This window comes from Lissotriton helveticus, chromosome 11, assembly GCF_964261635.1.
Source record: "Lissotriton helveticus chromosome 11, aLisHel1.1, whole genome shotgun sequence".
NCBI classification, from domain to species: Eukaryota; Metazoa; Chordata; class Amphibia; order Caudata; family Salamandridae; genus Lissotriton; species Lissotriton helveticus.
In genome coordinates, this window is record NC_136072.1 from 36,873,233 (window position 1) to 36,897,717 (window position 24,485).

Sequence of the window (24,485 nt, forward strand, 5' to 3'; positions counted from 1 at the left end):
AGATTATCACTTTTAAAGTACCCATACCACCAAAGTCGAGTTTGCACGAAATTTACTTTTAAAGACAGTCTGCAAAGCCAGGCTACTTTAACATGACAAAAGGCACTCAGCACTACACCCATATAAGTGCAGGAAATCTGCTGGGCCTCTTAACTTCCATTCCCTATATATAAATATATATATATATATATATATATATATATATATATATATATATATATATATATATATATATATATATATATATATATATATATATACTAGGAACCTATAGGTGGTTTGAACTCCCTAGCCTTATTATGTACTAGGGACTTACAGGGCCTGTCAATACCAATTGTGATAATTTACTTTTAAAGACACACTGCAATGCAGAGCTGCCTTTAAAAGAACAGCAGGCACACAGAAGTGCACACATGCAAGTGCAGAAAATCAGCTGGGCATCTAAACGTCCATGCCCCATTAAATACTAGGGACAAATAGGTAGGTTGAACACTTTGGCCAAATTATCCACTTGGGACTCATAGAGTCTGTCATTGCCAATTGCAAGTATACTCTATTACATGTACCTTGGACCTGGGCCTGGTTAGCAGAGCCCATGGTACAGTCAGGGCCAGTTACGACCTATATCATCCAGCACATGCATGGGGTGAACAGGGCAAAAGGGTGACTTTCCAACACACATGCACACTTTACATAAGACTCTATAAATCCATGCTCCAGGGGAGGTAACACTGTATTAACACCAACACAGAGGCATGCTCCTACAGCATCAGTATTTGAGATTTCATAATGCACCATAATAAGTGCACATATAGTTCACAACTTCCTTGCTTTGTGAGCAGAAAATATCAATGTTTTTTGCTGTGATGTGCTAATTGATTTCAGTTGAGGTGTTGGGAAAACATAACCTGATGGGCCCTTGGGAAGATATAAGCTTCTCCTTGGTCCTCCAGTGGTCTTTAGTATTTTTGCCTGAGTTGGCAGTCCTGTTGGTTGCAGCATGTGGACACATGGGAAGTGGGTGAAGATGGAAGCCCATGCAAAAGTCTACGTAACACTTCATGTGGGTGGTGCCATCATAGGAACATCTCCTTCTAGTCAAGCAAAAATCCACCTGGTAACAGTGCAAAGCAATGAGCTTGGCCCTTCATATTTTGTAATGCAACCATCTGAAGTTTCTTGTTACTTCACAGACTCCTTTTTCCAGAGCAAGGTGAATTTCTCATGTACAAATCGATCTTTTAACTTCTGTTGCAGCTGAAACAAAGAAAACAATTGACATTTTACTTGAGGAAGATATCTGTTTACCCAAGTCCAACAACACAGGAATAGAGGTATAAATAAGAGGAATAAATAAGAGGAATAAATAAGAGGAATAAATAAGAGGAATAAATAAGATGCTTTTGGGCAACTAGTAATGTATGCATGGAAAGGCCCTTTTAAAAATGAGCAGAGATTCCCAGCGGCCTGAATTTCTGCTAACTAGCTTTGCTTTTATGTTGAATTCCAGCTTTTATGAATCAGACCCCTTGGAATGAGGAATAACTGTGCAGACACAGATTTACAATATGGAGTTCCTCCAGGTATTCCTTATGCAGGAGGTGTAATGCCCTTTGGGTGCTAAATATGAGCAGTGGCTTTCCTGCAGGGCAGGGGGAGAAGAGGGAAGCAGTGAGGGTAAAGGATGGGAAGGGAAGTGAGGGAACATGGCACACTCGCCGCTTGTCAAATAAAAACGTTGTCAAGAATGAGATGACAAGACTTTGCTGTTGGTGCAGCTAAAGCCTCTTGAGATTTTACCAGGCTGAATTACCAGCTTGTAAAACCAGGTTTCATGTTCCCTCAACTGGAGAAATGGATGAGGGAACAAAAGGTGGGACAGAATACCATAGGGTAATTACACTCTGCCTCACTCCTAATCAGGTACAATGTGCAAATGCAGTACAACGAAAAGAGTGCATTTTCACATGCATCTACCCATGTATTTTGGTACAAACTCAGATTTCTGAAAACCTATAAACCTGGGTCTGCACCTGACAGATGCGTTAGAAAGAGAAATAGCTTTATTTCTCTGATGATATTCCACTTTCCATGTGTGCTGCATTTCGCAGCACATATAAAAAGAGGAATATGTCGTTGCATGCTCCAACACAATCCGACCAATAATGCAGACACTGTTCAAACATGGTGCCAGAGTGCCTGCTTTATATTTACAACAAGGGGTGGTGATGGACAGAGTCTCTGAATTAAGCAGAGTACTCTCACCCAGTCAAGAGATCAGGGCTAGATCCAACACCGTTTTTTAGCTCATTGCACCATCCCAGTTTCAGAACCTGGCTGTATGCAAATTAGTCGGTCCCTGGCCCAGTGCATCATGGGAACAGGGCAGACCAGACTACAAAAGCCAATTCTTACACTGGGAAGGAAACAAGCTTCCGGGGACCGGTTTCTGGCATTACAGGCGTCTTCGGCCCGGCTTGCTTGAATCCTGATGGTGCAATGAGCAAGGGACTCACATCTGAGTATACCCTGCCACGCCTGCTTTGGCATGAGGCAGCTGCCCAAGGAGAGCTCAGAATTGCTCCATATCTATGTAAATATGGGCAGGGGCAGCTCTCGGCTCATGGCGACCCTGGGCAGGGAGCGTAGGTCGGGGGCCCCGGAAAAGGGGGCCCGGGTGGGGCAGAGTGAAGAGGGGGAGTCAGGGTGTTTGGAAGTGGAACAGAGCCGGAGGCCGCCAAATCCCTGCCAGGGGCCGCCACGCAAATATGTATCCATCCTCAGAGGATTATTATATTAAGGATATATATTTGGCGTGGCGGCCCCTGGGGTTTGGCGGCCCTGTGCAGCCGCCCCTGATATGGAGCTTTTCTGCTCTCTTCCTTTCATGCAATGCAGTTACCTCGCTCCGTTGCATTTCATGAAAGAATGGTAAATCTGCCCCTAAATAAGTAACCATTGGTGTGTGCGTTCTGATTGGACTGCCTCCTAAATTGCATTACTGGACAAAGAGCCCGGAGGATAGTGGAGAATATTATTTGTTTCTTTATTCTTTCTTCTTTCTTTGGTTTCTTCTTTCTATCTTACATTCTCATGCGGGAGCACATAGATTACTGATCAGAGCGATACTATAAATAAATACAATCTTTAATTTATGAGAGGCATTAGTTTATGAGCAATAGGCATAACATGATATTTGGTTTTGGATATTGAGTCAGTAATATGATTTCAACAACTCCTTGCTCAGAAAGTGAGAAGGGCTAGACCCATGCGAGTAGAGTTGGCTATTAAACCCCATAATAAAAGCCGAATCTATGACGTTACTAAGGGGAATGTTATTTTTAAAGGGTGCATCAAATTAATTGTATATAACTTACTTTGTGACTTTTGATGTACAATACATACTTTTATGGTTTTATATCAATAAGCCGAATAAAGTTTTTTTAATGACATTGAATTGATTAAAAAGATAAGGCACATTTTTATACCCTCTGAAATTTCTATAGATTAGGCTCTGCTTAAATCAATTTTCTTACATGTTTTTCTCAAAGTGTGAGTGCATTTAATTACATTGAAGAAAATGTAAGGTGAGGCATCTTTTCAAGACCCACATCTACATTGTTAAGTCCAGTCTACTTTTGATATCTTCCATTACTTTTCAGCAAAGTTCAGGCTAGGCCTGATTTCATTGCATTGACGAAAAACTTGTTGGTACTGACGGTGACTACTCCATGATCAATACTTTTGTAAATATATACCTTAACTCTACATTTTTGTTGGATCTGTTGCACAATGCAATCTAATTTTTGAGGAAATATTACCTGTCCTATCTGTTTACATGCAGAGTTCTCTGACACAACTGTGGAGTCTCTGTGGTCTTAAAATTACTGTTAGTAAAATTGAACACATAGTTTGTCAATACCTATCAAATAAAATAGTAAACTTTCACAAAAGTGTCAAGAACAAGTCTCACGGCACCTTCTGATCCAAGGTCAGGTACTGAAATACGTCTTGTATGCTCACAAGTAGTCAATCCTGTTGAAATTGTGTCCCTGTTACATCTATGACTAACCTGTATGTAATTTTATCGCCCAAAAGCACAAACAGACTACAACTCCCATGATTCCTATCTCCCTAATGATCCTACGCTGGTTAGGGTGTGGCTGATGAGCGTTTAAATGGCCTCTCGCACTTCAGTCAACGTGTATAATCAATGTTCAACTAGTGTTAGGATTTTGATTGAGAAGTTTGGCCAGAAACTTTAAGGCAGGGAGCGGAGATGCTTCTCTTCCCTACTTTGTGGATTTGTTAAACCCGAAAGCAGCAGTAAGGTTTTTTTCAAGGAGCAGACTTCCATTCCAGCATTGGCTCCAGGTAGGGAAATCACCATCATCCTAAGGCCATTCTTTTGCTCTACTCTTGGTTGCTACAACGCGAGCTGTGATGTTGTACTTTTTCCTTTACGGCTCCAACAGCCTGCCAGATGTTGGGCTGAAAATAAGGGTGCTCTTTTGTTTCCTACAGCGAGATCTGCCCTCCATTGTTTGTCTTACCACAGTGCTTGGAATTGTACTCACGATTACTTTTGTCTTATATAGAAGTGCTCTGTGTGACTTTACTTGGATGCATTGAAGAATAATTGGAAACTCAGTGGTCAGTACCAGTATACTTGTTCTTGTTGAGGGTTTTATTCTGCGAAGAGAATCAATGTAGATGCCATGAAATAGGCAACCCTTGTCAGTACTCTGCTTGGTCACAGACCTCATAGCTCTCCACTCATCTGAATTTAGAAAAGAGGGCTCCACTCCCAATTGCAGTTAGATGGGTGTCCTCTAGGATCATGACATGGCTCTCTCCAAGGTACCGCAGCACCAATCTCTGCCTCCTCCAAGACCTAAGGCCATTCACTTTCCAATTAAAAAATATAACTCCATACTGGCACACATTAGTTCCAACGGGATTCCATCCCCTCTTCCTATAACAAAGCTGCAGCTAGAGCCTTGTTAGGTCTGCCCAGGACATGCCCCACTTCCAGTGTTCTCTGTCGGCTACATTGGTTGCCTGTGGCAAAATGCATAGAGTTCAAGACTCTTTGCATGTCTTTTAAAATCTTAAATATTTCCTCTCCAGACATCTTGGCCAATCTGCTTACACCTTACACCCCCTCCTGCCAACTCTGGTCTAAGAGTCAGCATTTGGCGATTGTTCCGCGGGCCATAAGGGTTTGTGCTGGAGGACGATCTTTGGTGCATTGGCAGCCAGACTTTGGAATGCGCTCCCCACCACCATTTGTAGTATGGAAAACTACATGGCTTTCTGTAAGGCTATCAAGACACACCTCTTTCCTCCACGATAGATGGTTTTATGTTGTCTATTGTTCTGATTGTCTTCTGTTTCAGCACTTGGACGCTCCTTTGCCGGGACAGCTGTGCGCTATATAAAACCGTATAACATAGCATAGCATAGCTGAGGCCTCTACTCGAAGAGGACCACTACTTGGTGTGACTGAGGACATTTTTTTTCATTTTCCCCCATCGTTAACTCCACTCGGTGCCCATTCCCCTCCACAACCAAGCCCACTCTGAGGGGCCCTCCTAGCACTTGTAGGCATAATAAATACCTAAGAGCATCCCCAGGAGGTGGAAAAGAAGATAGAATGTACATTTGTAACCAGCATTTGTCCCCCTTCTTACAGCCTAGCGCATTACCAGCAGCGCTCTTCTCGCAGCGCGACCTTGCCAGCAGCTATTTGTGATTTTAAAAACTCCCGTTTTTGGTCTTTTTTTTTTAAATTGTTATTTTTTGCTTTTCCCTTGTTTTTAAAACTGCCGGCCACGCATTCTTACATCTCTGCCCCCTCTCACGCACTTTAATTGGGTTTATCACCGCACTTTGCGGGTCCTGTGCCCACGTCTCGTTGGCGGCCATCTTTGCTTGGGGGGTAGCTTGCACGCTCTAGTCCTCTCTCTAGGAGGCGAGCAGTGCATAAATTACAGCCATGCTTACGCGCAGCGGTGACGCGCGGCCGGGACGCCAGATTGACGCCGGAGTTACGCCAGAGTTCAGCCCGTCTGCGCCCGTCCGCGCTGAGGACGGGCTGCTGGCCGGGCTGGACCTGGTTTCTGCACCCTTGCTATCTGGTAAGACAATTAGGCGCTATGCTCCATCTGCGCTTCTGGCTCTCAGACATCCCGCATGCCCTTGTTCACATTGTTTCACACCGCTAGGGCTATTACAGTCTCGCTGCTGTATGGCTTGTTCTTCCTCCTTCCACCCCTGTGTCTCCTGCCCTCTTAGTTTTTGTCCTTCCTCCCCAATGTCCACCATCTCGTACAAAAATGGGTTTCTTTTAAATGTGCGTTCGCTAATTAAACATAACCTAGCCTTCCATGACTTTGTTGATGAAAGACAGCCGGACTGGGTCTTCATTACAGAGACCTGGGCTACTGACTCCTCCGGTCATGACCTTCTTCTAGCCATCCCAGAGGGCTATTCTCTACATAGGCTCGATAGACCTAAACGTAGGGGAGGAGGTATTGCCATTCTTTTTAAATCCTCCTTTCAATGTACGGTTAACCCACTTTCCTCGCCTCAAGACCGTTTTGAAGCCTTATACTTTTGTATTACATGTGCTCCATCGGTCTCTTTTACGGGGATATTGATTTACAGGCCGCCTGGTCACAGAGCTAATTTTGCCTCGGACATACTGAGAATTCTCGAACCTTACTTTGGAAAGCCCTGCCTTACCATTTTGGGCGACCTCAATTTCCATCTTGATGAGGCCAATTCTAAGGACACTTTATCATTAGTCGAATCTCTCGGAGCATGTGATCTTGTTCAGCTTGTTACTAGTTCCACTCATACGGCAGGTCACATCCTCGACGGGGTATTTTCTAATGATCTGAGACTTTCCAGCGGATCACCTCTGCCGTTGGTCTGGACAGATCATTTTGCAGTTCCTCTTCATCTAGCCTTTTCTGCTTCTTATTCCACTAAGAAGGGGACTACCCCTTTCGTCTCTAGAAGAAATTTTAGAAACCTCACGGATGAGGCCCTGGCCCCTTTTGTTCCGTCACCTGAGGCTCTCTTCCCAAAAGACGCGGACGAAGCAGCCCAAGACCTGAAGGATTCTATCACCAATGCTGTAGAAAAACTTGCCCCAGTATCCCTGCGATATGTAGCCCGACGCAAACCATCAGCACCATGGTTTTCGGACCATCTTAGATTATTAAGACAGGGCGGCAGAAGCAGTGAGAGGAGATGGAGGAAATCTTGGGATCCTATGGACCGGGAGGCTCATAAGTCTGCTCTACGGGAGTATAAGCAGAAAGTGATAATGGAGAAGCAGGAATACTTTTCCAATCTTACTAGCTCACTCACTTCCTCTAGGGAGCTTTTTAAAATTGCGGACTCGTTATGCTCCCTTCAACTCCCAGATCCCGTAGTCAGTTCTCAACGTCTCTGTGACGACATTGCAGACTTTTTTCACAAAAAAATTTCTGATATTCATACTTCTTTAGAAGTACAACGTCTCTCCCTGGCCGAAAATATTCCTTCAGGCATAAGCTCTCTTGAGTCTCTGGATATAGCCCCTCCTAGCCTTCTTTCGGATTTTCCATCTCTGTCTTTGGAAGGAATGAATCTTCTTCTCGACAGGATGAAATCCTCCTCTCCATTGGACCCATTGCCTCTTAAAAAGCTAAAAGAGTGTAGGAGTAGTCTCCTTCCCTCCTTGCTTGAGGTGATGAATAAGGCGATTGCTCAAGGCTCTTTTCCATCGGTATGGAAGAAGGCCATCGTGAAACCGCTCCTTAAGAAGCCTTCACTTGACCCCGGCCTCCTGAAAAATTTTAGACCCATTTCCCTGCTCCCTGCACCTGCAAAAATTCTAGAAGCACATTTGAATCGCCATTTATCTTCTTTTCTTGAGGCCTCTGAGTATCTAGACACCACCCAACATGGATTTCGAAAACATCATAATACAGAATCCGCTCTCACCTTTGTAGTCGATAACATCCGACGTAAAGTTGATGCTGGACAAACTACCGTTCTAGTGTTATTGGACCTCACAGCCGCATTCGACACCTTGTCTCCTGCCATTTTAACATCTCGGCTTAGGGAGGCAGGTGTCACTGGCTCGGCCCTGAGCCTCCTCAACTCCTTTCTCCTGGATAGGGAACAGAGAGTGATGCTCGGCAACCACCTCTCCCCAGCGAAGTCTTTGCAATGTGGGGTGCCACAGGGGTTGGCATTAAGTCCGACCCTGTTTAACATCTACGTGGCCCCCCTTGCTAGGCTTGTAAGATCGCAGGGGATGGAGGTGGTATCATACGCCGATGACACCCAGATTATGGTGTCACTCACTCAGTCCTCTGTCATAACATCTGCCTCTAGCTTCAGGTCCTGTATGCAACATGTTGCAGACTGGATGGTTATCAACTCCCTGAAGCTAAATGGCGACAAGACTGAGGTCTTGGTCTTTGGGAAGGACCAAGATGTCTGGTCGAGTGAGTGGTGGCCTTCCTCTCTCGGCACCTGCCCCACTCCCTCTCAATCTACCAGAAATCTGGGTGTGGTGTTTGATACTTCACTCTCGATGTCTCTTCAGGTGAATCGGACTGTTGCAACCTGTTGGGGTGTGATCAAGACGCTCAATAGAATTCGCAGCTATCTGTCTCTTCAAGCACGTAAGCAGATTGCAGTCGCCCTTGTTGGTTCCAGGTTAGATTATTGCAACTCTCTCTACATGGAGTCCAACAAGGGCCTTATACATCGGCTGCAAATCGTGCAGAATGCTGCTGCACGTTTTGTCCTAGACCTCTCTAGGGCCTCTTCTGCTACTACTGCGAGGAGAGACCTCCCCTGGCTGCCTATTCAGCACAGAATTTACTTTAAAATTCTGTGTCTGACCTACAGAGCTCTCGAGGATGGACCTAAAGGCGCTATCAGCTCCCTGCTTACCCGTTACCATCCTACAAGGTGTCTTCGCTCTTCGGGACTACTCCAGCTTGTTGTCCCTCGTTTCAAGCTCACCAGTTGGGGAGCCAGGGCCTTCTCTGTCGCTGCCCCCCAGCTCTGGAACATCTTGCCTATGGAGATCAAGACCCTACCCTCTTTAGTGTTGTTTAAAAAGGCCTTGAAAACGTGGTGTTTTTCAAGAGCCTACACAGGCTGAACTGCAGGGTTTCTGCTATGAGCTGGCTCTGGAATTAGGCGCCTTGACGCCCATTGGGCTAAGTTTGCGCACGATAAGACCCCCTTTATTATTATTATTATTACCACAAACCCACCATAAACCCAGACTTCAGGAATTCAAGGAATCAAGAGTTTGCCTCTCTTTTAATGGAGTAGATCAATGCATATATGTCCTCCAAAGCCCAATTTTTCGAACATCTGATTGTTCCACATAATGCGTAATATTCCAGTGAATTTTAGTTGCGCCTTATCCCCCAGCTTATGGATCTCTTCCATTCTCGTACCGAGCTCCCACTGTCCCTGGTCTGTTGCCTTACACACATCAAACCTGATGGTAAAGGAGAACAATCTTTTGTAGTAAAGGGCCCACTCTTCAGGGTGATACCCAGAATGGCCTCCTTCACTGCATATGAAAGAATATTTACAAAGATCTTCCTTGGATTCTGTCACTGTGGGAAACCTTTAAAGGGGTCTTTGTGCTTTCCCTGTATCTCCTGCTCGAGGTTGATGTCTGGCCTGTCCTTCAGAACTGCATCCCACAGTAGAATAGCTGATAACGCTTTGTTCGCCAGAAGTTGGCAGGGTATGCTTAGATGTGAGTTCCTTGCTCACTTTGCCACTGGATTCAAGCAAGTCGGGCTGAAGACGGCTGGAATGCCAGAAACCGGTCCTAGGAAGCTTGTTTCCGGTCCAGGGAAGGCATGGCTTGGCAGTTCGGGCTGGACTGTTCCCATGAGGCACAGGGTCAGACTGATTTGCATATGGCCATGTCTGAACTGGGGTGGCAGAGTGGGCTAAAGAACGGTGATGGATTAAACCCAGATCTGTTGACTGGTGTGAGTGTTTGATTGGTTCAGATGCTCCGTCCATCACCACCCTCTTTTGTACCGCGTTCAATAGAAAGGGCAGGGCTGGAAAATGAAACGAAGTGAAATGTACAAGTGAAGGAAAACACTTTTAATATCTTGAAAAATTGAGGGGGATCTCATCAAATTTCGTTGCCGGATTAGTTGTAACTACTTTTTTCATCGATCTCAAAATGTACCCAAACTTTAACAATTAACGACATTGTAGATGATAGTTTATGCAGTATTATTTTTAACCTTTATCCTTTCATGTATCTTTCTTTTTTTCTCAAGTTTCTATTTTGTGATACTTCATGCTTCTTTTCTTCCACCAGGCAAATTTGTTTCTCCTGTGAAGTATTTTTTATGGCTCAATTACAGATTAGGGGCTTTATTATTAGACAGTAAATATTAGTGAGCAAGGATTTCCTCTTTCTGAGCTGTGATGTGTGAAATATTGCACTAACCTAGAGAATTATTAGGGTAAATGACTTCACTAAACACACTGCAAGTGCACTAAAACAAGTGGGCGGCTCCGCTTTGCACCAGCGCAGCTCATCATGATGGGGCCGTTGGCCTTCAGAAAACAGCACAAATATCACATTGGGGAATATTTCTGGGTCCTGTTGCACTGCCCTGAGTGGCTTCATAAACTTGGAGTAACAAAACGCATCCCAGATGGCTGTGTTGCATTACTCTGCCCTGTGAATGTGTTCCACTGGCATTGCATGGGTGTTTCCATGCAACTCCCATGGTTTTTGATGCAGTCCCAGAGTTACCAGAACTGGTAAACCTGCGAATGAGCCAAAAAAGATATGCCTTCCCAAGGGAGGCATAACGAGAAGAAATATCCTTGTGTCTTCCAATTACTACCTCTTTCTATGTGTCCTGCATTCTTTAGCACACAAAGATGAAGGAATATGCCTTTAAGGATTGTTTTTGTGCAGGAAAGTGACCCTTCCTGCACAAAAACAATCTTGCACACAACACAGGCCCCCTTGACCATAGGCAGCCAAAAGGGTGGCAGTGCAGAGACATGGACAGGAATACACAGTATTCTTTCAAATACCCTGCATTCCTGCCCTTTCCCTGTGATGCAGCACAGTGCAGGGCAAGGGAATTTGATGCGCTGCACTGTGCCACATCCTCATAAATATGCCACTTTGTTCCTTCTTTGGGGCTGATATACTCTGTAAATGTACATACCAGATAACAGTTTCTTACCTGTGATAAAATGTATGCTTTTCTTTCATTTTCAGGGAGATTTGTAGAAAATTGTAAAGATAGAGAAATCCGTCCATTAACTGAAAGGAAAAAATACATATTAACTTACTTTCCTCATTCAAACTCTGAAGCCACAAGAGCAGTAATACATAGGCGGTAATATGGCCTATGGAAAGTGAACACATGAGGACACTGTGTGTATCCAATACGCATATTTTACTTAAAGTGTGACCAGCAAGATATGTGCAGTTCCTGCGCTCAGGCTGGTTAAGAGTGTAACATGTTTCAAGGTTGGAATATATTTGAGCCTGGTTGCATATTTGAGTTAACGCTGATGCAGCCCTTGAAAATGTTACTCTGACTTACACTTCTTTATAGGTATTCTTTTTCTAAAACTTCCTGTGTCTCTTTGTCATTTCTTTCATTTGCCCCTCCCATTTTTGTGGTGGAATTTACATTTTACAGTCACTCCTCTTTGCCAACTCCACATTTACAGGTCAGTAATACGTTTACATAAATTGTTATATGCTTCATATTATCATGAATACAAGATATAAGCAGTTCTGGTGCTCTCATTTGCACACTTCTTTGTGGGTTTTAAGGAGTGCATGAGATGGCAATGCAGGAGTAGTCATTTTCAAGCTTATCAGGGACTTTGTGGAATGGATGAATCTCAAACTCTGCTTTCTCACTTCATCATAGGAGGAGACCCTGGTGCACAGAGTATATTGTATCCTTGCTCCTCTAGGTATGTTTTAGCCATGCAACCAGGATATGTGTCATTTAATCTCAGCTTTATACATTCACCTAAGTTCTGAGAATCAAAGCTTTATTCTAAAGCTGAACAGGGTCCATATAAAATGTAATTCTTGGCCTTGCTGTCCAAATCACTGCCACTCCAATTGTGGTCTAGTGGAATAGTTGGAAATATGGCATTAGGAGAGATGATTTTTAACCCTAGCCTCCCATTTGGTCTAAATGTGTCAAACACAGGGGCAATCACTTTTTGATCACATTACTCTGTTCCCTTTTCACAGGATTGAGTGTAGGTACAATCAATGTATCAGCTTTTAATAAGTGTCTGGCTATAATTAAATGTCAAAACAAAACCCTTTCAGGCATAGAGTGACGCATAAATTATGCAAAAAAGAAGGAGAGAACTCTGGGTAGGTCTCAGTTTAGGTGGAAAGCAGCTCCTGTAAGAGCACTCTCAACACCAGCGACACTCTAGATCTGCTCACCTCAAATGTCTGTTTTTCTATCAAAGTTTTTAAGCATAGGATTAGACAGTGCTATCCATGCCGAGATAGAAAATGACAAAGTCTTTCGCCATTTAAACAGCAAAGTCTTTAAGCATAGGACTAGTACAGTGCAGTCCTTGCCGAGCTGTCAAATAACAAAAGCCATTTATCACTCCAGGCACAATATTACAGCTTTGAATTGGTAAAATACCAACTCAAGCCAACCTGAAATGATTAAAAGCAACCCCTGACACAGTGTTTCGCTCTAATTAGAGCTCTTCAGAGAGGTATAGCTTTGTCCAGACACAAGGGAGCACCCAGTATTAAGTCAAAACAAAACCCTTTCAGGCATAGAGTGACGCATAAATTATGCAAAAAAGAAGGAGAGAACTCTGGGTAGGTCTCAGTTTAGGTGGAAAACAGCTCCTATAATTAAATGTATAGCCTTTACAGCAAGAAGCAGTGTGCTAGAGTCCCATGACTACTACTTTGACAAACTGTTTGACCCTCTGCCTCTATCTACTAATTTGACAATATGTATGTACTCTGAAGGAGGCTTAGTGGAAGAAATAACCAGCAAGGACATACTGCAAGAACAGGCCACAGCATAGATTGCATTCACACACTCAGGACTGTTTAACCACAGGAGGCAGTATTTACACACCGAGGGTAATGGTAGGGGTTTAGAGAAATTTAAGGTGAGATTTAGGGAAGGGCATGCTAACACATGCACATGCACACAGAAACACACACACAGATTTATATTAGTGTTACATTATACCTAATTATTTGTAAGAAATGTAATTATTGGTTGAGGGGGGTGGAAACCCCACTCAGGCAACAACCACAACCCTTGTTGCTGTGACCCACACATATTAACCTGTTCTTAACACTTTAGTAGCTTGCCACAAACGCAATCTGGCTTAACTCAGAGGCAATATGTAAATTGTTTGTGCTGCACACAAGCAGCAATAAAGTTAAAACACAACACAAGAAAAATCCCAAACCAATTTAGGAAAATAGAATACATTTTCAAAAAATAAAATGATACCAGAATGAAAACAGTCCACTGAGTAGCACCAGAGATAGTGGTTTTTTGAAGTTGTTGAAAATTGGGTTACTGGTAGAGGGGGGTTACGCCCTACTGAAGCAGCAACCACAACTCTTGTCAGAGTGAAACAGAAGCAAACCCCAAATTAACCTGCACTTAATCATGTAGTAGCTTGGCACAAAATAAGTCAGGCTTAACGTTAAGACAATGTGTAGGTGTTTATGCACCAATTGAAACAGTATTAAAGTGAAAACACAACACAAGAAAAATCCCAAATCAATTTAGAACAATAGTGTAAAACTTAACACATTATTTGAGATCAAAATGACAGAAATCCAATCAGTAGAATCAGAGATATGCAATTTAGCAAATACAAGTAACTATAGTGTTAAAAAACACAAAGCGCAAACCTTGATTATCTGGCCACACCGGACGGTGACAAAGTCACAAATTAAGACCACACATGTAAGAGCAAGGGTTGAATACAAGGGCAAATTTAGGCTGGCTGAACAGAGTACCATAAATCTTGTTTGCGGAGTGATGTGAAGTCCCGCGTTGAGAATGTGTCATGCAGCAGTGGTGATGCAAGGCTTTGCATTGGAAATGCGTCACACAGCTGCAGTTCTGATGGGCTGCGGGCGGCAATGCAAAGTCCAGCGAGGAGTTGCTTCCCACAGCGGTGAGTCCGAAGAGCTGCAGTGAGGATGAGAGGTCCTGCGTGGCAATGGGTTGCTCATTGCTCCTATCTCGGAGTTTTGCAATTTGTTGTGATGCATTGGTTCTGCTTGGATGACATCGTGGCTGGTATTTTCTTTACCGAAACCTGGCTGCATGACCAATCTATGGCTGTCATGAATTTAGCCCTCCCTCTGGGATACTCCATGCACTCTCTCCACCGTAATGCTAGAGGCGGAGGCATCGCAGTTGCGGTAAAAACTTGTTATCCCTGCGTTTGGAAGCCTACCATCATAGCAGGGTGTGAGAGCGCGCATTTTAACATCACAGTGAATCCCCATTTTACCTTTTCGGGGCTATTAATTTATAGGCCTCCCGGTCCCGAGGGCGCCTTCCGCCATAGCCTCCTGGAGGTGGTCTCCTCTTTAGTCATGAAAACTGTCAATTTCACGATTATTGGCGACCTCAACTTGCATATGGATGCTCCACTCTCTAACTCGGTCTACAGCCTGTTGGCGGATCTTGAAGCATTTCAATTAAACCAACTGGTACAGCTACCGACTCATATAGGCGGACATCTGCTAGACCCCTTCTTGACGAATCTCGCCACCAATATTTCAGTGCTTCAACCTAGACCTATGGCCTGGACCGATCACCATTTGATCAAAACTCATATCACTACTTCTACTCCTCCCTTCAGAAACAATACTCCTGACCTTTTCAAACGCCCCTGGAGAAACTTGAATCTTGAGCATTTTCATCGGCTTTTGATGAAACACCATCCTCAACCCCCCATTGAAGTCTCTCTTGGCTATGATAGTTTTTGTGAGTGGTTAAATCACTCATTAGATACTCTTATACCGGCCAGGTGGAGTAAGACCAGATCAAGTCCCTCTAGTCCTTGGTACGACGAATCCCTTAAAACGCTCAAATCTTCCTGCAAAAAAGCGGAACGCGCATGGCGTAAAACTTACGATGTTGACCTCAAGTCGGCCTATAGGGCCTGTACTAGAGTGTACCATTGGGCCATATGTTCAGCTAGGGCTGCCTTTTACTCTCAGGAGATAAAGAACAGTACGAATCCTACCAAGGTGATTTTCAGGGTATGCAAGGACCTCACAAGTAAAAAGAACGATACTACTACTATTGAAGCCTCCTTGGCTCACTGTGAGGATTTGGCCTCGTTTTTCGTTGAAAAGGTGGAGGCCATCTATAGGTCATTCTCTCAAACCTCCATCAGGGAGAATATTATTGTATCAACGGTCTCTACACCACTGTTGATTATCCCCAGTCCCACTCTGGAGGAGTTTAAAGCCTTGACGACGAAAGTCAAATCCGGCTCACCGGATGACCCCATGAGACCCATCCAATTCCGGGAACTCGCCGAGTGCTGTTACCCTGCTATGCACAGTCTTATTGAGCTGTCCTTTAACACCGGCAGTGTTCCCAGTGCATGGAAGCAGGCTACCATCATTCCGATCCTTAAAAAGCCTGCCCTTGACCCCACCAAATCAGAACACTATCGGCCTATCTCCCTGCTCCCCTGGCTAGCTAAATTAGCAGAATCACATGCTAACCACATTTTATCATCTCATCTGCAGGAAGCTAATATACTGGATAACTCTCAGAATGGGTTTCGTGTGGGCCACAGTACCGAGACTGCCCTCTTGGTTGTGGTGGAGCACATCAGGAAGATGCTGGATCAGGGTCAGACGGCGGCACTGATCCTATTGGATCTCAGTGCCGCCTTTGATACGGTTTCCCACCAGATCCTTCTGCACCGTCTCGAGGAGGTTGGAGTTGGAGAGATAGCACTCGAGTGGTTCCGATCCTTTCTCACAGATCGAACCTTCAAAGTATCCACACCACGCTTTGTGTCTGCTCCTCGTTCCATTCCTCAGGGTGTCCCGCAGGGATTGGCCCTTAGCCCTACCTTATTTAATTTATATGTTCAGCCGTTGGCGGAGGTTGCCCATAGTTTCGGTCTCACCATGGTGTCATACGCCGATGACACGCAGCTGGCGGTGGCACTTAATGGTGACTCCAACATGGATGCTCCTACCTTTCAGTCCGCTCTTAAAGCTGTGGCAGGCTGGATGGTGAATAATCGACTCCAACTTAATGCCTCTAAGACCGAGGTTATTATTTTTGGTAGGGAAAGTGGGCTTTGGGGTGATCAATGGTGGTCATCTGAATTGGGCCATGTTCCCACCCCGGTGGCCGGAGTTAGAAACCTTGGGGTTTGGCTTGACGATAAACTCTCCTTCACCTCCCATACTAAACGTGTAGCTGGTACCTGTTGTGGTGCCCTGCAGTGTCTTCGACCTATCTTCAAGTTTTTTGATGCGGACACCAGACAGATCATTGCCCAAGCTCTGGTTCTTACCAGATTGGACTATGCCAGCTCTCTGCTCTTGGGTGTGAATCAGGCAGAACTAGCTCGCCTTCAGAGGGTGCAAAATGCAGCGGCCAGGATGCTGGTCGGCCTTCCGAAGTTTGTCTCTGCCTGCCGAACTATTCAAGATCTTCATTGGTTGCCTGTTGGCAAAGAATTAAATGTAAAGCTCTTTGTTTAGCTTTTAAAATTCTTAAGTCAGCTTCCCCCCCTATCCTTTCGCAGACAATCCTGCACTATGTCCCTTCTAGAGCCCTTCGATCCTCAGGGTTAAATCTTGCCATTGTGCCACGCTTTAAAAGAGCTAGAATGGGTGGACGTTCTTTTTCAGTGTTGGCGGCGGCTCTCTGGAACTCTTTGCCCGCTCCTCTCCGCTCCATCCCTGATCTGCTTCCTTTTAGGAAGGCATTAAAAACCTTCCTATTGTCTACAGTCTAGTCCCATTCCTACCTGGTCATTTTTGCTGTGTTGTGTTCTACCATCTCCTAAAGCGCCGGGACGCCACTTGGCTGCGGCATCTGCGCGCTATATAAAATAAAATAACATAACATAACATAACATTACACCTTCAGGCACAATTGCAAGAGTCCAGGTCTGGGGCGACACCAGTTTAGGTGTCGGGCTCACAGCAGATAGAATCCAGGTGCAGGGTTCAAGTTGGTTAAAGCCTATTTTGCCCCTTAGCTCTGATCAAGAGGCCAGCCAACTACCCCTTGGAGTCACTCTGGAGGTCCTGGGTTCAAAATGCAGGTCCAGTTCTTCCACTCAGGCAGCAGGGTAACAGAGTAGCAGTCCTTCTAGCAGAGTAGCACAGCAGTGCTTCTGACTCTTCCACAGGTCCAGACGTCTACTGAAGAGTGTGTCTGAGGGTCCTATTTTAATACCTGGTACATCCTATGAAGTAGGAGTAGATTCTAGAGAATTGCCTGTAAAGTCTTTGAAGTTTCCTGCCTCCCCTGCCCTGACCCCATTCTGGCTGCATAAACAGCGGAGTGATGACAAGTCCTTTGAATGAAGGCAGGACAAAGCTTATGCAGTTGCAAGTGCTGTTATGCCAAGCTCCAGCTTCCAGCCTGCCAGTTGATGGCCATCCAAGCACATATAATCCCTCTATTGTGTCACTGTCTGGGAGCAATACACAAAAACCAACTACCAGCTACACTTAGTCATGTCACCCAGGATTCATTCTGCAGGCACCAAATGGTTCACACAAGAAAATACCAACTTTGTTTGACATTTTGAGTATTGTAACTAAAAATAGGCAATTAAAGAAGAGTTTTAATTACAATATCCCAGATATCAAACACAAATTGTTTACCAGTTCCCATTCAAAGGTTATCCCTTAGTAAATAAGGCAACCCAATGTTATCCTATGTGCCTCACCGTTGTGAAAAACAAATGTAAGACTTTTTTACTACCAGGACATGAAAACCTAATACTACATGTCCAACTCCTAGGGGTGACTAAAGTGTATAAAAAAGGGAGGTTTGGGCTTGGCAAGAGGTCTATTTCACCAGGTAAAAATGGCAGTTTAAACTGCACACACACAAGCTGCAATGACACCCTGAGCCATGCTTGAATATGCTACTTATGTGGGTTGCACAAATATTGCTGCAGGCCCACTAGTAGCATTTAATTAACAGGTCATGGCAGTATGTAGTACTAAAAGTCAACAAAAACTGGTTAAGAAAGCGGGAGGGTGAAGGTAAAACGTTTTTGGCTGGCCCTGCAGAAAAGGCTAGGTCCAACAAAGGTTTTCAGCGACAATAATGGCTAGTAAAAGAAAGCACCACTCGTGGTCATCTGATCGCATTAGACTTGTAAAGTCACTTGGTCAGACAGACTGCTGTGCAGTGTAGATAGGGTAAAGCAAGCAGGTAAGTCGGCTAAAGTACTACCTTCTGAAACCCGGTGTGAAGTGTTCCATTTGCATTGGATGAGGCTGAGAGGAAGAGACTTTTGACGTGTAGCGCAAAGAGCCTGCCTTTACCATCACTTAGCCTTGCGCTTGTCACAGGCTGTTGTTGCTCTAGTCTGAAGTGCACGTCTCGCTTTGCTGGACATTGCAGACGGTGATCGTTGGTGTGGAGAGCAGGCCCTACAAGAGCACAGTTGTCACCGACATGTTTTGGCATGAACAGGCCCGTCCGCAGTAGTGATGAGCCCACACTTTGGGATTTTCACCTTTTTCATTTGAAAGTGCTGTAAGGATGATGTCTTCCAGCACAGAGGCCCCTTTTTCATTTCAGTTTGAAAACATGGTTTCCAGCATGTTACACGTGACGAATTGCTGTTTCATCATATGCACATTTCTGACAGGTGGTTTAGCTCTCTAAATGTAGCAAAATAGGTATTATAAGCAAGAGCAATCAAAAACACATTCAGTGATAATTTAGTACACTATTTAGTTTAGAAATTAATCCAGGATTGTAACAAATCTTATGACTGGTTCCCTCCATAATTGTATTATTTTATCTATTTTAATCACTACCTTCTTGACTTTATATTTTATTTTTAGGTTCTTGAACACATAAATGCAGACTCAACTTTGTGCAGGCCACGACTCCATTTTATCATAGGCCTGTCTAGGTGGTTCCTGGGTGTAAAACATGAGCACCTTTATCTTCCTGAGGAAATGTAAATATGTCACATCACTTTGACTTTTAAAGTGTCATATCCTCGCGTTAATGACATGGATTAGACAAAAAACCCTAGTGTGACATCAGTATGGGACTGGTGTCTTCTTCAAGGTCAAATAACGACCATAACCCAAAAAATGTAGTCCTTATTAATGTATTTTACATAATTAATACATCCACTGGTGTATGTGATTATGTCAAAACACTGCTAAGGTGGCATTGCAAATTCCATATTACATAAGATACAATATACAAGGACTGGTACTTGACCTCTAGTCAGGAGAGAAACTTCACTCAGGTCAGAGATTTAGTTGAACATAGCACCAAATTCCATCATCACTGAAGAAGCCTTCCGCCACACTCCCCAAGGCTCTGTAACGCATTCCATTCTGCCTTCCCAAACTGGTGCCAAATATGTGCTATCATGGAGGCACAATGGGGCCCATTCACAGAACTAACCTAAGACAAAATCCTAAACTTACTACTTTTGGTATTCACAGAAGTTAGGATTTTGTCTTAAGTTTGTCTTAAGACAGACTTAAGACAGACTTAAGTTAGGATGTTGTCTTAAGTCTGTCTTAAGTCTGTCTTAAGACAAACTTAAGACAAAATCCTAACTTCTGTGAATACCAAAAGTAGTAAGTTTAGGATTTTGTCTTAAATTAGTTCTGTGAATCGGGCCTATAGTCCTAGCTCTTGTCCTTGTGCTCAAACTAGCTGACAAGCTATTCGAAACAGACAACAAACCCTGGTGTCTAGGTATGCACACCACCTCTGAAATTCAGGCCTATTAATCTGCTAGAACAAGCATATGGGATAGAATTATCCACTGAAAGTTTAAGGGCTATACATTGTGATGCTATGATGTTTCCTGTGTTCACTATTATTGAAAAGCTTAGCTGCTTTTGATTATCTTCTGTAATCCTACCAATATTAGGCGCACTAGATTTGAGCATTTTTAAATAACTATTTTACAATGAATATGTGGCAATAAATTCTGTTTCTAGTGATCTTGAGTGTGTACATTATTAATCATCAGGATCTATAAAGTGAGGCAAGTCCCCTGTGAGGATTTCAAGGCAGGTGAAAAAACTCAGGAAAAAGATGGGAAAGGAAAGGGAAACATCCTTTACGACGCAACTTTTACCACACAGTGCCTTTACAACGCAGGTTTTTCAACGCAAGTCATTACAACGAATTGCGCTGGGGGGCGCTCTAGGATAGGTAATAGTTTAATTTACTATCCAACACCTTCCCTACTATCCAAGGGGACTGGAGTCGGAATTGTAAATTAAACTATTCACTATCCAGCACCCTCCAACGCAAGTTGTTCGAACGACTTGCATTGTAAATCCTTGGTTGTAAAGGCATGCGTAGTAAAAGCATGCGCTGAAACAACGTACATCCGAAAGGAAAGAGAAAGCAGTACAAAATGAGGTCTAAGCAGGAGAAAACGCTCAGAAAAATAGGGAGGAAGCAGAGAAGTGCAGCAGTACGGGAGAGGTGGGCCGGGGGCCTTCTCAAAGGGGTTGCGCTGCTGCCTCCATTGAGTAGATCCTGGGAGGAGGGTGGGGTGCTGGGAGGTGGTGGCAGCACTAGGTGGGAGACTGGAAAACAGGCTGCAGGTGGTAGCAGCAAATGAAAATAAAACAAGGAGAAGCTATGAAAAACAAGGGCAGGAAAATGCACTATGAAAAATGAGGGGAAAAGAAGGAAAAGGCAGTAAAATACAAGCTGGAGAAAGCACTCAGAAAAAAGGGGGAAGAGACAGAGAAAACAGAAAAAAATTAGGGAAAAGCATGAGAAAGCACCCAGAATAAATGGGGAGGATTAAGAGCGATTCAGCAGCACTGGAATGCTGGGTCTGGGGCCTGCATGTGGTAGCAGTAAATGAAAAAATAACAAGGGGAAGCTGTGACAAACAAGGGCAGGAAAATGCACTTGGAAAAATGGGGGAAAGGAAGGAGAAAGCAGTGCAAAACTAGGCAAAAGTAGGAGTAAACACTCAGAAAAACAGGGTTAAAGGAAGGAGAAAGCAGTAAAAAACAAGGGAAAAGCAGCAGAAAGCATTCAGAAAAATGGGGAGTAAGCAGAGCAGTGCAGCAGCATAGGAGAGCGGGGCCTGGGGCCTGAATGATCATTTGGATTATTAGTGCGCAGTCAGTAAGCCAAAGCATTGACACCACCTTTCGCATTTAGCACTGGTGGTTTAAACTAAGTATCAAATATATGCAAAAAATTCCTAGGCAGACTAAATGCTAGACAGGGGGATGTGGAACCCAATTATGACTAGGAACAGACAAGTAAAAAAATGTTAGAGTGGTCATACATGTGAGACAGACATATTTTTAATATACACAATAAAAATCAAATATAAAACTAACAAAAATTCAAATTATATGACATTGTACAATTAAAATTGTGAAATGCAGTAAGTACATATAATAAAACAATGTATACATAAACAGCCAATGATTAAAAAGACACCGTAAATGACTATGGCAGGGTGTCCAAAACTTAATGAAGAAGAATTAACTTGACGCGCGTTTCGGCGAAAACGCCTTCTTCAGGAGCCACAGTATAAAAATATGGATAGACAGCAACCAACCAGTTCAAAAGATGATAATTTCGTATACCGGACAGGTCAAACATATACCTGATTGAAAAGGTCTGACGTACGTAATATGGACGTAGGTTCAGTTTCACAAACTGGAATGATATGGAGTCTCTTCACCGGATATTAAGAGGCTCAAGCAGTAGATATCCTAAGATGTAGCGTTTTCACAGTCCATAAGTTAAAAGGTGTTGACGGAGTATGAATGAAATGCTCATGGAATCTGAGCAGAAGAATATAAGGTATCTGCGTCTATTCATATAAGTACGCTTCGAGAAAACGTTGATAAAAGGTTGCAGTCACGTTGTTGTCAAAAGAAACCTGATGTGGCTGATATCGGCGAAACGTGCTGGAAAGGATGAGAGACTGACGGCGAGTCCGGAATATGGCGTCCCGTCAGTGGAGCAAGAATCACCAGTAGATATGAAATCAAACACTGTACAGCTGAGCCAGAGCATCTCTCACTGATTCCAGATAAGGATCTAGTACAAGGGTGGCACCTCTTAGGGGTTAAGACTCACTCCAGTACTCCGCATTGGGATTTTTTGTTTTGGAAATGTTTTAGAAGTTTTAGTGTAACATGACGTTTTTATGTGGTGCTATTTATATTTTTATTTCATGCTTTATGGTTATGATAAACCTAATAAATTTGTTTTTTGACTGACTGACTGACTGACTGACTCACTCCAGTAGAGGCCAGCAGTAGGGCTCAAGCATCTCCGCAGGGCCAGTTGCAGCTGGTCTTCTGGGTAGTTGCAAGGGGGTCTCTTAAAGCTGGTGGTGTCACAACAAAATTGACCCTTGGAGTCACTCTGGGTAGCCTAGTATCAAGGCTAGCAGGCACAATCTTCCTTCTTTGGATAACAAGGCAGTTCTTCAAGCAGCAGGGCAGTCATTCCGGTAGCACACAAGTCCTTTTTATTCATCCACAGGTCCAGGAGTATTCTGAAGATTTGTTATGGAGGTCCCACTTTTATACTTGGTGGCAGCCTTTGTGTACGGAAAATCTCCTGACATCCCCCAAAATGGCTCTGGTCAGTTCTTCCTGTTTCCCTGGTCCAGAAAAAGGCATGTGATCCAGGACAGTGGCAGAAGGGCACATATGGTTGGGACAGAAAAACTACAACTTTTTAATAGTTGGATTTTTAGAATTTTAACTTAAAATCCAACTTCATAATTGAAGAGCATTTTAAATTACAATTAATTTGAGTGTTATCAGTATTTTTTGTATCTGCACCACCCCCTTTTGTACCACTAAATCAAAAGTTAACATGTATTAACTGTAATAAGGTAACCCAATGTTAGACTTTAGGAGAGATAGGCCTAACAGCAGTGAAGCACAACTTTAGGAGTTTTCGGGGGCGCAAGAGAGCCCCCTACAAGATGGTCGCGCTCTAGCATTGCTCTAACGGCCGGAGTGGCGATTTATCTAAATATCGGCGGAAATATCGTTCATTGCAGCACCCAAGCTACTGATTCAGAAATCGGACCTAAAGCGGCATAAGGTGTTATCAGGATGTTCATCTAAAACGCCCTCACTACCAGTGAATATTCGCGATGATGAAAATCCACGAGAGCGGGAGAGAAAATGGTGGCGATCATTGACTGTGATCGGGGAAAATGTTTACATACAATGCACAGCATCTGCGATTATAAGTAAGACTATTCCCTGAACATTTTATTGACAAACGCTAACATTGAGGTGTGGTGGTATATAACATCAAAGCGGCTTTGAATATTTAATTAACGGAAAGCGGAACATACCTCCCGGCGGCTAAAATGGCGGCGTGAGGAGTAGAGGCAGAATCTGTTGAGAGATCTGTGTCCCGCTGCCGCTGCGGCACAGAGCACCCAAAAACCACGCACCTGCCCACACACTGGCCTGCCTGCTCTCTGAGATAGCGGCGATATTCCTCAGCTGCTCTGCGACTCAAACGGACTTGCGAAAGCGTTCTGCCCACCACTGCAAGCAAGATGTGTAGACACTGAGAAAGGAGCTCAGTAGCACGGCAGGTTTCACATCGATTTGCTCACTATCTACCCTCTAAGGTTGCAAAGGCAATTGCTAGTCACACACGGATCCAGGGCTTGTAATCAGCCAGCCCTGACCCTCCCAACCGCCAGAAGTGCTGGATGAGACTGTAGTGCTCTATATACATAATAGCGTTCATTAGGGAAATTGACCATCATAGACTACACCTCTATAATGCCTCAACACTGAACATGTACCAAGCGCTAAACCAGCCACTGCGGTTATTTTGCAACAACATTAGAGAGCACACTGGTACCACACTCGTAGAGTACAGCAGGCTCTCTTGATCATTTCTTTCCCCGCAAAAGTGTCATTACTCAGCATTCTCTCGCTCATTCGGCCGCATATTCATTCATCACCGTGCTGCGAATGAACGCTTAAGAACAGGAAAGACTGACCTGCAGCAAACCAAGCTACCTTTCGTGCCCCGACGAACTTCACAACTCCCAGGTGCCATGACTGAAATGGATCCAGACACAGACTCAGGATCAGACGCCAAGATGGAGGCTGCCCTTAATGCCATCCACCTCTGTCTACAGGCCATCGATGGTAAGATAGACGCACTTCCAGTTCC

General features: G+C 44.0%; 1 protein-coding gene across 2 annotated transcripts in view; it reads right to left on the bottom strand.

Annotated features, from left to right (window-relative positions):
• Positions 1–1,172: 1,172 nt before the first annotated feature.
• The window catches only part of LOC144792232 (receptor-type tyrosine-protein phosphatase eta-like), a 79,489-nt gene continuing 56,176 nt past the window's right edge, over positions 1,173–24,485 (bottom strand). For both annotated transcript variants that reach the window (XR_013602520.1, XM_078667138.1), the window contains exons 3-4: positions 11,265–11,344; positions 1,173–1,257 (exon numbers count right to left, since the gene is read on the bottom strand). Coding sequence is in view for 1 of the 2 variants with exons in the window: in XM_078667138.1 (XP_078523264.1) it covers positions 1,183–1,257; positions 11,265–11,344 (155 nt within the window). In the remaining variant the exon portion in view is untranslated. The remainder of the gene's footprint in view (positions 1,258–11,264; positions 11,345–24,485) is intronic.